Genomic DNA, 17,575 nt, shown 5'->3' with positions numbered 1-17,575 from the left:
ACAAATTTACATATATTAAATAAAAATTTATTTTCAATATAAATTATTAATAATATAGTTTATTAGAATAGTTGACAACTATATTAGATGAAAGAGTATAAGTTACTAAAAAATTGATTAAGATATTTGCTATTATATAAATTTTATCTATCCAAACACGATAGTTCAAGTTTAGTAGGCCAGTGCTTTAGATGGTTATACCAATTGATAATAGTTGTGCCACAATTGGATAGTTGAATGAACTGAATGTGGTTGTCGTGAACACAATTATTCAATCAAATTAAAGAGTGGATTATTTCATAATTAATAAAATTGATGATAACGTGATTGGATGTCAAATAAAGGCCATAATTATGTTTAACCAGCAATTGATGTACTCTTTCTTGTTGTTATCGATTAAACTATTCAATCCTTAAACTAACCAAAAAATGTTTATATTTAGACGACTTTTCACACATTTTACTTATTTAGTTATTTAGTTATTTAGTTTTACTGACATTCATTGTTTGTTCAGTGTTTAGAGAAGTGATAATTTTAAAAAAAATAAATAAATGTCAAAATGTTTTCAAAGGTACTTATATTTGTAAATAATATATATATTTAAATATAATAATAATAATGTTTAACTTTTTTATTTTAGGTTTTTATGTTGATAACTGTGTGGCTTATGATAACTAAAGAGTTATGTTTATGTGAAGTCAAACAACAAAATCCTAAGACAATGTCCGGCATTACATCGAGATTAGTGCCGTCGATACCATTGAAGACAGCTTTTCAAAGACGCTCTTCGGCACCAAATATGGAGAATTTGTCGACAATTAGCTTAAAGTCTGGCTCTCAGCCAACCATAGTTGCCATTCCTCTATATATCAGAAATCCAATGTCTTCTAAATATCCATCAATTGTCGAGTTATTGCAATCGGCTTTTATGCAAACAGATGTCCAAAATAATAAACATTTGGATACAAACAGCAATTCCGATACTAAACAACAATCAATAAAAAATAATGTCAATGAAATCAAATCTAATTATACGACACAACACTATCAAACGCAACAAAAAATATTGGATCAAAAATATTATCCAAAAGAAGAATCTCATAAACAAAAGTATAGGGAAGAGTTGACAGCAAATGAATCGGAAGGAAATGGATTCAATGAGCCAACTGTTCCTCAACAAAGTCGATCCAATGTCTATCAAATAAGTAATTCAAATCATAACACGGATACACACAATAAGTTTACACCATTAAGACCGATGACTTCCCAAAGTTATTTGATTGAAGATCAAAGAAAACAAAATCCTAATCTCTATGATTTGCAAACTAATGGCAACATTCAAAGCAATAATAATAATAATCAATATTATGGTAAGACTAATGATAATTCAGATAACGATGGAAACAGCGATTCATTTTATACCAACTCTGATGCAAAAAGAGAGCCGACAGCACATAGTTTTGCAAATTATCCACCAATTGATATCAACTATAATTATAGAGATGATTATAAAAGTAAGTCTATGGAAAGGTATGCACAAAATACTAGTCCAGAGCAAACACAAAATGATAAAACTGATGATAATATGGAATTTCGTTTTATTGATTCAGACAATAATTATTCTCAAAAACCGGAGATAAAAAACATAAATTTCAATTATAATAATAATAATAACAATTACGATACAACTGTTCCAAAATCGGCTGAAATTCAGTCATTTTCATATTCAAAGCCTTATGAAACCCGACCCACATATTCACCAGTAGTTTATACACAATCACATCAAACTTCGAGACCTGTTAGCAATAAACATAACTACGATAATGATTTTGCAACTATTAGTAAACCAATGCCTATTAGTTCATCAGTAAGTAATCCATCACTATATTCTTCAATTGCTGATCCACCAAATGGTTACAATCAAAATATACAATCCATACCATCAACTAATTATAATACAAACTTTCAGCCTATTATCACTTATGCTAATCAAAAGAGTTTTACTCCTCCGACGACAACAAATCATTTTAATCAAAATTTATTACATAATCCGTATAATTTAAATCAAAATACTTTAATAAATTCATTTAATCCGATAACAGAATCGAAAAATAGTTACAATTCTGTAAATTCTGTTTCATATCCGATCCAATCGAGCGCTTCCAAAGAGTATAGTATTTCTGATGATCCGGAATGTGATGAAAACAATGACTATAAAAGTTTATCGGTTACACCAAAGCCGGACATTCAAAGCGCCAGTAATGGCAAATCAAACGACCAAATGTATGGTTTGGCCACAAAAGTCATTGATGGAGATCATTATGAAACCGAAGAGTTTGATCCGACAAAAATGGATTTAAAAATAATTCATTTGCCGATTAGTATATTGAGACGTCTGGTTAATAGTGGACACATTTCTTTACCCGGATATCAATAGCCATTATATAAATTTTCACATTTTTTTTGTAAAATTATCTTAATTTCAATTTAATTTGCTTTTAGCATTGTTATGAAATTGATATACTATATAACCATAAATATATACACATTTTATATAATAGCTTATAATCATAAAATATGTCAAATGTTGATTTAATATTACTCAATTTATTTTATATAATCATATTTATATATTCATATTTTTAAAGTGATTTTGTTATAGTATTAATTGTATGAATTTTATTATTAAAATTTAAATCTATTACAAACGAGTTATTTAATTAATATGTTAAAGTTAATGGTCAATTTGTAATAACTAACAATTTAATTATATAAAATACAAATAAACCATCAATTACTAAATTATAAAAATAATTAGCTTTGACTACAATATAGTAATAATATTAAATCAAATGAATCGATGGTCTATTAGTTTGATATTATATTTCCGCATTTGTTTCACTAGTTAGCACTTATTTACTAAACATGTATAATATATATGGTATTACAATAAATGAGATGACAATTAACCAAAAAACAACTGTTCCCGCAGTGTATGGCACTTCCTCTCACTTTAATTTAATAAAAAATAATCTAAATTTTATATAAATTTAGTTTTATATAATATTTATATCAAAAACATTGTATTAAAACAGTAATTTTAAATTACAATTAAAATATAGCCAAAAACTTGATGTCACACTTGAACACACCATTTGATTGTTAGTAACCATTATCTTGTTTTTGATAACTTATAACTTATTTTTCACATAAAATAGTGGTTTTTAAAAGTAAAAATTAACAGAATATAAAATTGATTCAAAACAATATTATTGTTGTATATAAAGATATGTAACAAAAATTTTAAAAGTTTTCTTATTTATTTCATAACTATATTTCATGTTTAAAATCATTACTTTATTTATTATCATTAAATCAATGTAATTAATTAATTAATTAATCAGTGCCAATTATGCTAATTAATGTAAGTACAAAATTCATAAATTTATATCTTTAAAAATTATATGATATATGTTATATTATGTAAAGCAAAGTAAATTTAATTTAATTATTTTTATAAACTAATAGTTTTTATTAATTGTGTTAACATTTTTTTAGAAATTAAGTTAGTATTAATCTAATTTAAAATGATTTAACTAAAATTGTAAGATATTTATTATTTAGATTTATAGATATATTAAATTTATATCAATAGTACATTTAAAAAAACTTTATTATGTTAATACAAACTATCAAAATTAAGTGATTTTAAATTTAAGCATTATCATAATTTTAATCATAATTTTAAATTGTTAATTTATTTGTTATTGATTACGTAAATAACACGTCAATATTGTGAAACATAATGTATATAATTTACAATTTGGTTAATTGAGGCTAATATTAACAGCAAACAATCGGCTCAATAATTTTAAAGCAAATATATTTTTTTACGGATGAAATATATCATCAAATGTGTTGAGTTTGAAGTCTATAATTATAAGTCTATGTTATTAGTCGAGTGATTGATTGACATAAAAAAATCTGTGATATGTTTGATATATGATATATCCGTATAATCTGTAAATTTAAATAAAATTAACATAAAATTATCATATTTTTATAATTTACTGACAGTTCACGAACAATATTATTTTAATTGTTTTGTTTTTAACAATACATTACTTAATGGTTTGGACGGCTGTTATTAAGCCATCAAATGACTTAACAAAAGGCCGACCGACTCAACAAACAAGTCCTCTGACGGCCTCTAATGTACGCAATGAAGTCATTATACCACTAATATCTTCAGCAACTGAGTATAATCCTGATGTACCATATTTTGATGGATTAACAAACTTTCCTCAATTTGACAAATATATGGATGAATCGCCACCATTCAGGCGTCAACCACCACCACCTCCAACTCCACCCCCACAAGCACACGATGACCCCCGATATAGACAATTATCTAATGATGAATCTGATGACTATTATGATGGTGGAGGTGGTGGTGGTGGCGGTGGTGGCGGTGATGGCGGTGGTGGCGGTGGTGGTAGTCCTCAGGAAACACCAACTAAAAAGCCTAAAAAGATATATAAAGCCATAGAAAGAGTCTATTTTTATCCACAGGACGACAGTAATCACGAACCGACTAAAAATAAAAATGCAATGAATCTCATGAAAAGACAATTAAAGAACGGTATGCCTGAAAAAGAGTATCCGTTTTTAGAAGAACCAGAACGTGATGATGAAGACTATCAAAGTGAATACGATCCACGAAAAGATTACCGGCAAATGGACGACAACCCTCCCCGACAGGAACATGAAGATCCTGATCCTGATTTCCAGCAAAATGCTCCCGAATCGGAAGATCCAGAATTGCAGTCGAGTATTGCAGAAGACGCTCAACAATTTAGTAAAGAAAAAATAGATGAATCCAAAAAATTTGACAAATTTCTCGATAATTTACGTAATTTTGCCGCAGATGGGGTCAAGGAGTTTGAAACGGATGACACGGCTGTAGATAAGGATGACCCTGAAGGCGATACATTGACTAAGAATATGGATAATACAAATTTTGGTGAACGTATTGACCCGAACCCTACTTATAGGGAATCATTAGCTCATACTCTCCAAGACTCAGACAACAGTCCAAATGATGGTGATTATGGAAATATTCATAATTTTCCCGATTCTGATGAATATGAAGTGGAAAAGAAAATGTATGAAAATCCCAACAGTCAACAACCGGTAAGAGGTGGGCATCGATACCATAAAGACAGACGACGGCCGCGAAGAAAGCCTGTTGTGGAGCCATACGAACAGCGAGACCACGAAGTAAGCGGTTTGGTTGACTCCGAAGCTGATGAGCGCGACTATCTGTCCAACTATGATGTGGTCAAACAAATGAGAAATTCAGAAAACAAGTACAACACAGGAGTGGATCCGGTGTACTCTTCGAAGAAAGACTTCGATGAAGTGCAACGATTGGAAAAAATGATCGAAAAAGTGGCACTTCTTAACAAACAGAAGGAGAAGACGGCCTCAGCTGATCACGACAACAGTAGTCGCAATGAAGGAGAAGCCAGTGAGACAAATGTCTCAAAAATTAAGCCAAACAATGACAAAGACAACAAACATAGAGATGAAGAATAAGTTTTTTTTAAAAAAAATAGTTTTGTTTTATTATTACAATTTTTAAAAATATAATTTGTTAGAAAATATTAATATGAAAAATATATTTCCTGTTATTTAATAGTATTAAATAAATAAATTGAAAAACAATACAAACAAACTAACATTCAATTAATACTAATTATATTATACTAATAATTATTCGCAAAAAAATTATAATTTACATAAATTTTAGTATTCAGTACTAATATTAAGATGAATACTAAAATTATTTATTGTTTTAAATTTACAATATGAATGCCATTTTCAAAATCATAAAATTCATTTAAAATAATAAAATATCTATTATTTTATTAATTTATTATAATAATCATATACAGTATTATATATTTTTAAATTATTCAAAAATAAGATATGTTTTAAAATATTTAAAGTTTAAACACAGTTTTTTTTTAAAAATATGCAATAAAATGATATTAAATTGATAAAATATAATTACAATTTATATATATATAATTACATTATAATAATAATAAGATATTGTAAATATATAACTAAAATATTTATATAAAATAATTAATTAATTAATTAATTAATATAAAACTTGTATTATTTGTGATAATAAGTTGATGATCGGTGACAATGATCTTTCAACTAACTCTCTAAGCTATCGATATGTTTGTCGAGTGAGTCACTGCTGGAACTGTGCAATAGATCCGAGTATTCATCGAACTGACGCTGTTTTCGCCGAACATTCCAATGAAGACATTCGGCCAATGAGTCAAACCAATCGCTGATCTGGTCTTCGGCACAAATCGATGGCACCGGAAATATTGATGTCGTCACTCTTAGACTAACAAAATGTTATATTAAATAAATATTATTTATAATAAATATAATAATAATAGTAATTATGCTAAACCTGTCTCCCAATTGTATCTCTTGTCTGTTACGGCCGTCAAATGAAACGCAGGCCGAGTTACGCGAGTCGGGCGAAACACATATCTTGAGCTCAACACCGGCTGGAACTACTATTGGACGGAATGATAGTGAATGTGGACAGATAGGAGTGACCATAATTGCCGGTACACTCGGATGAATCATTGAAGCACCGGCTGCTACAGCATAGGCAGTGCTTCCAGTAGGTGTCGATACAATTAGACCGTCTCCCTGGACGGTTGTTATGTGTTTGCCATCAATGTATAGATCAATATTTGACAGATAGGGTGACGGTCCGCGATCTACCACTACTTCGTTGAGTACCAAATGACAGGAATTTTGTTTGGTTTTCTCTACCATTGAAATCGTTTCATTTTTACGGACAATAAGACATCGCAGTCGACTTCGCAGTGTCAGTGCTGCGTGACCTACAAGTTATAGTAAAATTCAAAAAATTAAAATCTAATAAACAATTATCAAATACAATAAACAGACCCTCGAGGACATTGGACACCTGTTCCTGAAAGTTGTCGAATTCAAAGGGTGTAAGAAATCCAAGAGAACCCAAATGAAAGGCCATCACTGGCGGCACACTTTGCTATTTGGCATCACATTTGTATTGTCAACAAACAGTTAGTTATCATTGATTTTGTTTAATAATTAATTATTAATATTGTAAACAAATATATTTTCTTTTTTTTTGTGGTTATGTTATCTAATTGCTATCAATAACATCTAATATTATTTTTTATTGAGATGTTATAAAAATTTATTTACTATAACTTGTTTGACTTCTCTAATAATAAAGTAATCATTTTTAATTATTTGATTTCTCTATTGTTTTTGTGCAATATTTGTTTAATTAATTTAATTTATGTCTCACTGGAGACACACAAACACCTGTCAATTAAATTAATACCTGAAATAGTGACGAAGCATAGAGGAGAGTGCCGTCACCGCCCAAACATATGATAAAATCGACTTTATCTGTCAGGTCGTCCATACCCTCCTTAAAAGTACACAATTTATCTTTGAATGGTTGAAATAATTGGTTACTCTTAAGCTGTGGGTCATCCATGACAGCCAATTCTACATAGACTGACATTTTCTTTTCCTAAATTAATTTCAAAAAAACAGATAATAATAATAATAATGATAAGAATATTTAAAATAAATTATATATATTTATTTCAAATCTTGGGAACAAAAACAACAAAAAAGGGGGTCGAAGTGCCCAATAAAAACTTATATACAGTATCAAAGACAACACACACACAACTGTATTAATATTAATGAAAATATAAAAGACAAATAAAATAATTAAATTAAAAAAAAAAGTTTTTTTGTGAGAAATACCCAAATAAGCCAACGAATCAAATCAATGAACGGCTGAATGACCAGCGAGTCGTGTATTTTTTTGATAACCAAAACACTGATCGGAGGCTTATTCCACGTCAACCTCTGACTCGCCGGGTCTTGGATTGTCCTAATTAGACAACAATTAATAATTAATACATAATTATATGTTAATTAATATTATATATATATATATACTATTACATAATTTATTTAAATTTTAAAAAATAATAATACAATATTGAGACATATACTTTATAATTAAGTGTCGAAAAAGTTTTTTGTTTGTTTGTAGTATTAAAAAAAATGCAAAACTTTTTGTTAACCCAAACGCCTTTTTTTCATTTACCCCATAAATACTTTATGTATGTTTTACTAAAATTTTTATTTCCCATTACATAACTATAAACAAGACATTTTAAAATTATATAATCATTATTTAAAATGCATAATTCACACAATTTATTTACAGGAAACTTATATATATATAAATTAAGATAGAAAAAATTATAGTTAAAATATAATTTTAGAATAATTAAAAATTACTTACCTAAAAAATAGTATAAAATATCATTAATAACAAACAAACAATTAATATTAAAAACTAATTTTCATAATAAACTTTTAGAACATTTCAATAATTTTTAAAATACTTTTACTTACAATAATATTTTTTCTTGTAATTTCATAAACTTCATTATTTAAAAAGTCATAAAAAACTTATTAACACAAATAACTTGTTTTATATAAATTTATATATATTTATCTAAATACACAACAACTATTTGAGATAAAATTGTTTACAAAATTTTTTCAAATAATAATGATTATTTAGTATCATTTATAAACTTATATATATAGTCCACAAATATATATTGTAGGAACCGGTGGGAGAGACAGTGTTTTATTATTGAAAATTAAAAAAAATCATTTATTAAAAAAATAAAAAAAACTATATATGATATCAGATTAATTAAAAAAAATTAATGCTAAAAATGATAACCATTTAAATAGTTTTGAAGGCATGTTTGTTATAATGTTTTAAATTAATTAGAGTCACTAAACGCATCGTTCAATGGCCCGCCCTATCATACCTTTCCATCAGCTAAATGAAGGCTACAAACAATGTTTTCCAATTGTTATACAGATATTACTATATCATTATTATTGTTATTATTAATATTATATGATTTTTATAACTATATATATATAAACTATTAGTAATTAGTCTTTTTTAAAACACCATTTCATTGACAAGTTGTTCACACTTTTGGGCAAATTATACGATAAATACGATTAATTGAAAATAAAATAAAAACAGTTTCTGTTGTGGACGTCAGTCACGACTAATATATACACAAATTATTGAACAGTATATAAAATATTTTACATATTTTATAGTATATTACATCAATTCAACTATGAATGCACCCAAACATGCTATTTGGCGACTATATTATTAGAATTATTTTTGTTTTTATTAATATATAAAATATTTTATAAAACAATTTCAATAATTACTAGTTTTAAATACAGTATCTTTTTTAAACAAAATATTAAAAAACAAAACAATTCATGATTTTCTTTGATAATATTATGATAATTATTTATATCATAATATATAAGCTATCAAATTATGCTATATTATAATGAATCAATATTTAAATATTATGGGAATTTACAGATTATTTTATTATTGTTTTTATTATTAAAAAACAACAACAATAATAATAATACAGTATATTAAACAATATTGTAATAAAAATTCATTTAATTGTTCCGGGCATTTTTCTGGAAATTTTTTATAATCATTGATGTAATTTGATAGTCAAATGTTAAATTTGAATATTTACCACATATTATATTAGCTAATTAAATCATATAAATAAATTATATATATATATATATATTAAAATATTGCTAAAATTGATAAGATAAAACAATTTTATTTAACAATTAATTTTAAGATTAAGTTTGTGAACAATTTTCCACAATAATATGGTTGTCAGACTAGATTAAAGTTTTTTTTATTTATCTCAAATGTTTTTTTTATAAAAATAAATTATAACTAAAAAATAGTTTATGAAAATCAAATTTCAAGTTTAACAAACATCGAGTCGAGTTGTTGTATAGTATATGGATATTATGCGGAATTGGTATTGAAAACTAATAATTATTATCAGTTTTTAAAATCGTTATATAATTAAGATGTTGTTGACAAACAAATTCAAGTTCAGACAAATAGACTTTTATTATTATTATTAAAAAAAAAGTTTTCAAGTTTTTCTTATTTATTGATTTTAATATCACTCCTCAGTATTAGTATAAAAGTAAGTGAAATAAGATGACTGGAGTTAAGGAAACAGTGATTTTTATATAAGAAACCAATAAGATATGGGTATACATAAGCTATAGGTTATACATAAACAACAACAACAAAAACAAGTGGTATGGACGGCACATGTGGTTGGTTTTTAAAGTGACAGTTCAGGTCTGTCCTCGACTGTGGATCTCTTACTACTCTCAAGTACACCACAAGTCAGGGTAATTCGGTCAGTGGGTGAATGGCAACCACACATCCATTGCCAACTCAACTAAATATTTATTAATATAACTAACTGTTTGTCTCAAATCTATCTTAACTGACAAAAATCACTATTAATTATCAATTATTATTTAATTTGTGTACATCTCTATAGATAAATCAATACACGCATTGATATAACAATAATTTCTATTTAAAAAATTGTATTTAACTTTTAAAATAAAATATGATTAAATAGTTTTTGGTTAATATTTCAAACAACTTTTTCCAAATAAATTTATATAACTCATGTTAGTTATGATTTGTAAAAAATAAAATAAAAAAGCAATTAAAAAATAAACTTACATTACAACAGTTGAATTTTTCATGATACGTCCACAGGGTCCAAATTGATAAATAGGACTGGGTGCATTGAGACTACGGGTGCGCCTACAAATATATAATTAATAAATATATTAATTAAAAATAAGTTGTTAAATTAAATCAAAATTATCAATTTTCATACAATTATATGTATTTTTTGTTTTAATTTGCTAATATTTGTAATCATTATCTTTGTTGAAAACAGTCAAATAATTTTATACTATTTATATTACAGTATTAAGTATTATTAATTATTAAATATACATATATATAAATGGATAATATTTAAAGACAATACTTTTGTAAAATAATATACTCAAATTAAATATCGTATATTAATATTATTAAATTATTATCAATGTTTTTTTTTGAAGCATTCAATAAATATAATGATTATATCAATAAATGATTTTTTAAGCGAAACGTCAAAACTAAATTATTCAATTTTATAATTTACATAATAGATAATCAACTTTTAAAATTTTTTTTTTATTTGATTTAATGATTTTCCTTAATTTTATTAATATCATATGAAAATTAATATATAATTATATAGATTTGTGTCTAGAAAATAGCCATTTATTGGTTGTCTTATGGAAATACGTAAATTCTAAAGCAATGGTTCATTGATTATGATTTTGATTGTGTTTTCTAATAATTCAAATGTAATGTAATGTACTTAATATAGTACACTAAGTACAGTACATCAGACATTTAAATGGTTTTTTTATATAAAAATTACTTAACTTAATGAATTACATCAATTATATCAAGAGTGCAACATTAAGATATAATATTTTTTTAAAAATATCTAAAATAGTACTCAACAAACTTAAAAATTTAATAATAATTATTATTAATTAAATAGTAAAGCCAAACATATGGTTTAAGGCATAGATGTAATGCCAATTTCAATATAAACGTGTAGTCGTAATGATTGATGGAAAAAAAGGAAAATACTGTGGAATCACGTTTTGGGTTATAAATATATATTTTTTCAAACTATTATCAATTATATTGTGATTTGAAAATTATCTTTTAAAAATTTTTGCTTTCAATATTGAAAATTAGTTGAATAGTAATGTCCTTCAATATACCTAGAATATTTAATACTAATACTGTACATATGCATAATAAATAACCAAAATATAATTGAATAATATATTAAATTTTAACAGTTGTTTATACGTATGAAATTAGTAATTTGCAATTTAATACATGTATTAAACCTATTATGAAATAATATATAATATATATTTTAATTAAATTTAGTGTAATATCTAAATTATGTGAATAATTTCAATTATAAACTGCATAGATATTGTATATTTTTTTATTGTAGTGTAATATTAATAACATACTATACAATAATAGTATGAAAGATTTAATTACAAGGTTGTCATATAAAACATACAAAACTAGAAATTATGTAAATTTTTAAGACCTTCTCAATTGTGAATCAATTTTTTTAAAATACGGGAAATTTCTGAATTACAAACAACATATATCATAGATATTTGACAACAATTTAAATAATAATAATATAACTACTAAATAAAGTTGAAGGACATAGTCGTTAATATAATAAATATTTAAAATTCTATATTAATTAAATTAAATGTTAATTAAATTATTGATTATAAAAATATTAAATAATATGGACTCACATTCTATTCGTTATACAAGACATTTTGACACAATATATAATAAAATAAGTTTTGATCACAAATTTTTATATTAAAATTGATTTTAAATGTCTGTTTAAATGCACTATCAATATATATTTTTTAAAATTATACGAGTCATACAAAATGTAAGTCATTTAAATAAATATATTTCAATACACTTAATGCTAATACAGTATTATATTGTATATGTCATACAATATAACATTAAGTTAAGTTTATATTGAACGACAACAATACGAGCACTAATAATAAAAAAATTATATTGATTAGTAATATTATTTATATCACAGTATAATTCAATCGATATTATTATGCTCTGTATATTAAATATAATAATAAAAATAATAATAATTAATTGTTTAAATTATGATAAATATTTAATTGGATAAATAACGTTTGATTTAAGTGGTTTAATCATATCATCAAATGCGGTGACATTAAAAAGACAAACATAAATAAAACTATTTAACTGGAAATAAGAAGTTTGAAAATAATTGCTAAAGATTTAAATATAATGTATAAAAATCACATGAAATAGTGATTTGATTTATTTGATGCACATTATATTTATATTTATAGATTTTATTATCAAACATTTTATTGCAAATAATTGTTAGCCAATTATAGACCTCAAAAATGTATTAAACCTATTAATATTTTGTTATATTGCATAATAGTATAAAATGATTTTTTAAGTCCATAAACATATAATAAACTTCACTTATAATTAAACAAATACAACTAAGTGTAATAAATAGTAATATTTATTAATCGATAACAATATTTACTTAAATAAATGCTAATTTTTAAAAATTAAACGAAAAAATAATAGATTTTTCTAGATATCTGTCGTAAATCCAAATATAATTTAGTTTATAATTTTCTGAATAATTATACGATGAATACTGTAGGGAAAAAAACTTATAATTATTTTTTGATAATATTATTATGACAATATTATCAAATTTAGATGAATGATTTAAATAAATAAAAAATAGAAACATGAATTTGAAACATTGAATAATTGATTCCGCATTTAATTAATTTATGTAACATTGAGAGGAATGGACTATAAGGCGATATACAGTACCTGAGCTCATAGTTTAGTGTATATTAATATACAGTACAGATATATGGGTCAGTGTTAAATGAAACGGAAATTTTATTTATAGTCATTTAATTATCGATTAAAATATTTAAAAAAAACATTAATATACTATAAAAAATAGTAATTTATAATAGAATAGAATATTAAAAATAAAAATTATAATTCATTTGAATAAATAGAATATTCATAAAAATTATTACTAAACTAATAATAATATAATAGCAATAAATAAATTAAATATATTTTTGAAATAGTTTATACTTAAATGTAGTTTTATTTTGTAATACTAATAGTAAAAAATAATGAATTTTAAGTAGTGAATAAGCAAAACTTTTTAAATCTATATTTTTTAATTTGGAGATATCGTTGATATAAAATAATAATTTTTATACTAATACTAACTAATATTAATTGACAAATAACAGTAATTAAAATAAATTTATATTTAAATATTCAAATTTAAATATTTATGGCTTTACTTACTCAAAATAATCCTTAAGTGATTCAATTGATTCATTTTCATCGGTATTATTATTATTACAGCAGATATGGTTTGACATCAATTGATTGACAGTGTTATTCATTTTATTATTATTATTAGTTGTTGTCATTTACTATTAGTTTTGTTTTAACAACAAGTAATACAATAAAAATAGACGTGTTTTTGGAAACAAAAAGTAAAATAATGTATTATATAATAATATCTCTACTTTTTTGGTGACCCTTTACTCTAATTATACAGTTGTGTGACTTTATGTCTCATAAGATAATTAAAATAATAAAGTGAAGCAAAAATTAAAATGAAACTGAATTTCTCGGTAACGCTTTTCGTATTTATATATATATATATATATACAATAAAATAATATTATATATTCAGTACTTTATATTCAAATGAAATTTTTTACATGATTTTCACAAAAAAAAGTAATTCTCAAAAAAATAATAAGTTTCAAAACAAAAAAAATATAATAATAATAATACAAAATCTAATGATAGCTTATTTTGTTTAACAAATCACGTCTTCTCCTCACAAGTGTTTGTCTGTACTTTTATAGCTTTTATAATCAAATTCAAAGTTATAATATAATGCCATTGAATCACTGATTATCTCATCTGCAAAAAAAACTGCGAGTGTCTGTGCCTATACCTATCACACAGGTGTACAATGTATGTGTTGGCATAACAGTGCAAATAAGGTTACAATATATATATATATATTGTGGGTCTTTGTCGATGATTTAGTCCATCAATGAATGCGAACTTTTTATCAATGATTATCACTTATTATTATTAGATTATATTATTTTCACTAAAATTAGTTATTTTTAATTACATATATATTCGATATTAATTAATAGCATTCATAATTCAATGTATTCATTGACTACTATTACAAGGAAACAAATCTAAGGATAACAACAATTTATATATAAATTACATTTACAAATGATTAATAAAATAACTAAAATACATATACTTTATTGCACTGTAATTTACTATTGAATACAATCGGAAGCACTATCTATATGTACATAATATAACATTGATTATCCATTTAAAAAAAATACAGTAATATTCTTGCTCTTTGTTAAATATAATAATTAAATATCAATGTTATTATTTTTTTATTACTAAAAGTATAATATGATGCACTAAAGATGTTTCAGTTTACATTTATGGTAAACACAACTATAATACTGTATTATTAATAATACAATATATTGAACTATTGATACAACCAATTATAATAAACATGTATAATAATAATACTGTATAAATGGTTTAATGAACCCTGGTGGTAATCATATTAGTATAACATTAGGGAAAGTTGTCTCTACAAAATTGTAACAAAATACAAATATTTAAGTTTATTCTCATGAGATTAATAAAAATAAAATCATAAATAAGTTAGTTATGAATTTTATAAATTTACTTGATTTTAATAATTATTAATTACATTTAATTCATTAATACATTGAATAATTATCTTTTTTAAGTTCCGGGTTATTTAGAAATTAATACTAATTATTAATAATGTTTTCAACTATATAATTTATAGAGTAAATAAAATTAATTTTATTAACTAAACTATATTTAAAATTGTTAAATGTTAAAGATAATTTTTATGAAGTAATAAATAATTATATTTATATTGAACTAAATGCAACTTTGACTTGTCTAGTACATTTTGAAACAATTTATTTTTATACATTAATCACCTAATGTTTTAAGTAAAAAATTCAATAAATTATTTCACATTTTTAATTGTATATTTATTCAATTTTTAAGACATTGTCAAAAAAAATCTATGGACCAATTTTTTTGGTAATTAAATTGATGAACATTTTATTTTATAAACATTTCCATTAAAGTCCATAATTTCCATAAATTTTATTATTTTTTAAAGTAATTCAGTTAATTTAGATTAGTTTGTATTTTATGTTTATTGTATACTTAATATTAAATATTACAACAATTTACATTTTGATATAAATTAAGTGCATAAATTTCTAGTGCAATTGTAACTATAAAACTAAAATAATATTTGATAAGTTTGAATTTAGTACAATTAATGTACCATGATGAATATTAGATTTACATTTTTAATCGTAATGTTCTTAATTAAACAACAATAAATTAATCAATAAAATAATTTTATTTATAAACTTAAATATTATTGTTGTTTCAATTTGCACTAAACGCTAGAGTGGTTTAAACTAATAATCAATTAAAACATAATTTTAATTATATTTAAAGATTACAAATAATATAACTAATTGTCTTATCTAATTGTCTTTTTTAGAAAAACTTATAATTTAAATAAAGCATCATTAATATATTCATAACTTATGCATCATTTAAATTTTTATGGTATTATTCAAATATATGAATAAAACAATAGACGAAAAATATTATATTATTTCTAAATATTACTTAATTAGTATATTGAGTGCTAATTGATAACAATTATTGCTGATATATATTTATAACAAATATTGCGACATAAAGGCAATCAAAATTGCAATAATTGTCAATCAAAAGTGAATTTAGTGCAAAACTTTAATTTAGTGATTTTCTTTTTATCTAACGATAAAAAATTAACTATTTATAGACTATTTGAATTAGTTTATAATTTAATGATTATTAAATAATAGAATCATATATTGTATTCAATCACATAATTATTAGAAAATGTATAAATTAATTATAAAAACAACTACATTATATAATTTACTAATTATTAAATTATTATTTTAATAATTAAACTTTAATAATTGGTTCAATAATATTAATATATCATCAAATTAGTTATAAAATATTTTGTTATATACTTTATATACAATATATAAACAAAAATAATTAAATGAATAAAATTGAAATGTTATTTACCTGAATGCTGTAAATTTGGTCTTAACTATAGGCATATTGTTGTTGTCGGAAGTGTCCCGTTGTTTGTCATTGTTTTCGATGATATCTTTCCTCTCATTCAATCTCATTGATACCAACGGACGGATACATTCATCCAATTTTATGTTATTATTATTATATAAATCGTTTATTTTACTTGATTTACATTCATTATTAACTTCATTAATTGTGTTAAAATTATTGATATTCATATTTAAAAAAATATTTTTTCAACAAACAAAAATTCCTAGTATTTTAAACTATATATTTGTATATACTTTATATATATATATATATCAATATTTTATATTAGTCTGATAGTTTTTTTTAACTTTTTAACTAATATATCATCAATTAAATATCTTTAACATTAAAACATGTGTTTTAATTTAGAAAAATTAAAAAAAATATTATTATTATTATTGAATCAATATTATAAAAATTGCATAAATTTTTTTAAGAAATCACTTGAAGACAGAGATTGAAGAGACGATGGATTTATTTTTTATTTTTTTGCAAAAAAAAAGTAAACCGCAATTTAAAAACTAATAATAATTTTGTCGATAGATTTAAAACTCAAACTTCCTT

At 23.5% G+C, this 17,575-nt stretch overlaps 3 protein-coding genes across 5 annotated transcripts; 2 read left to right on the top strand and 1 right to left on the bottom strand.

Moving 5' to 3' along the window:
• The first annotated feature begins 721 nt into the window (after window positions 1–721).
• Window positions 722–2,437, top strand: LOC128962696 (putative uncharacterized protein DDB_G0282129). Its single transcript, XM_054309098.1, has 2 exons — window positions 722–1,997; window positions 2,103–2,437. Exons 1-2 carry the CDS (start codon window positions 722–724, stop codon window positions 2,435–2,437), a joined length of 1,611 nt encoding a protein of 536 aa, XP_054165073.1.
• Window positions 2,438–4,128: 1,691 nt separating this feature from the next.
• Window positions 4,129–5,598, top strand: LOC128962695 (uncharacterized). The gene is made up of 2 exons (XM_054309097.1): window positions 4,129–4,858; window positions 4,928–5,598. The coding sequence occupies exons 1-2, from the start codon at window positions 4,129–4,131 to the stop codon at window positions 5,596–5,598; spliced, it is 1,401 nt and encodes a 466-aa protein (XP_054165072.1).
• A 587-nt stretch (window positions 5,599–6,185) lies between these two features.
• Window positions 6,186–17,056, bottom strand: LOC128962952 (NAD kinase-like). 3 transcript variants are annotated; one of them, XM_054309391.1, is made up of 7 exons: window positions 16,970–17,056; window positions 10,763–10,846; window positions 7,873–8,002; window positions 7,436–7,630; window positions 7,012–7,114; window positions 6,500–6,944; window positions 6,186–6,430 (listed from the first exon to the last, which is right to left on the bottom strand). In XM_054309391.1, exons 1-7 carry the CDS (start codon window positions 17,002–17,004, stop codon window positions 6,232–6,234), a joined length of 1,191 nt encoding a protein of 396 aa, XP_054165366.1. In that variant the 5' UTR covers window positions 17,005–17,056; the 3' UTR covers window positions 6,186–6,231. The 3 variants fall into 3 exon arrangements, with proteins under 3 accessions (XP_054165366.1, XP_054165365.1, XP_054165367.1); XM_054309390.1 differs by lacking the exon at window positions 16,970–17,056 and adding an exon at window positions 14,060–14,396; XM_054309392.1 differs by lacking the exon at window positions 16,970–17,056 and adding an exon at window positions 12,448–12,504.
• Between the last annotated feature and the right edge of the window lie 519 nt (window positions 17,057–17,575).

Source organism: Oppia nitens, unplaced genomic scaffold (genome assembly GCF_028296485.1).
Source record: "Oppia nitens isolate AA-2021 unplaced genomic scaffold, nextdenovo-longstitch-racon4-pilon3 scaffold6_pilon_pilon_pilon, whole genome shotgun sequence".
Taxonomy (NCBI): Eukaryota; Metazoa; Arthropoda; class Arachnida; order Sarcoptiformes; family Oppiidae; genus Oppia; species Oppia nitens.
Note: the sequence above shows the minus strand (reverse complement) of the source record. Positions and strands in the feature narration are given on the sequence as shown.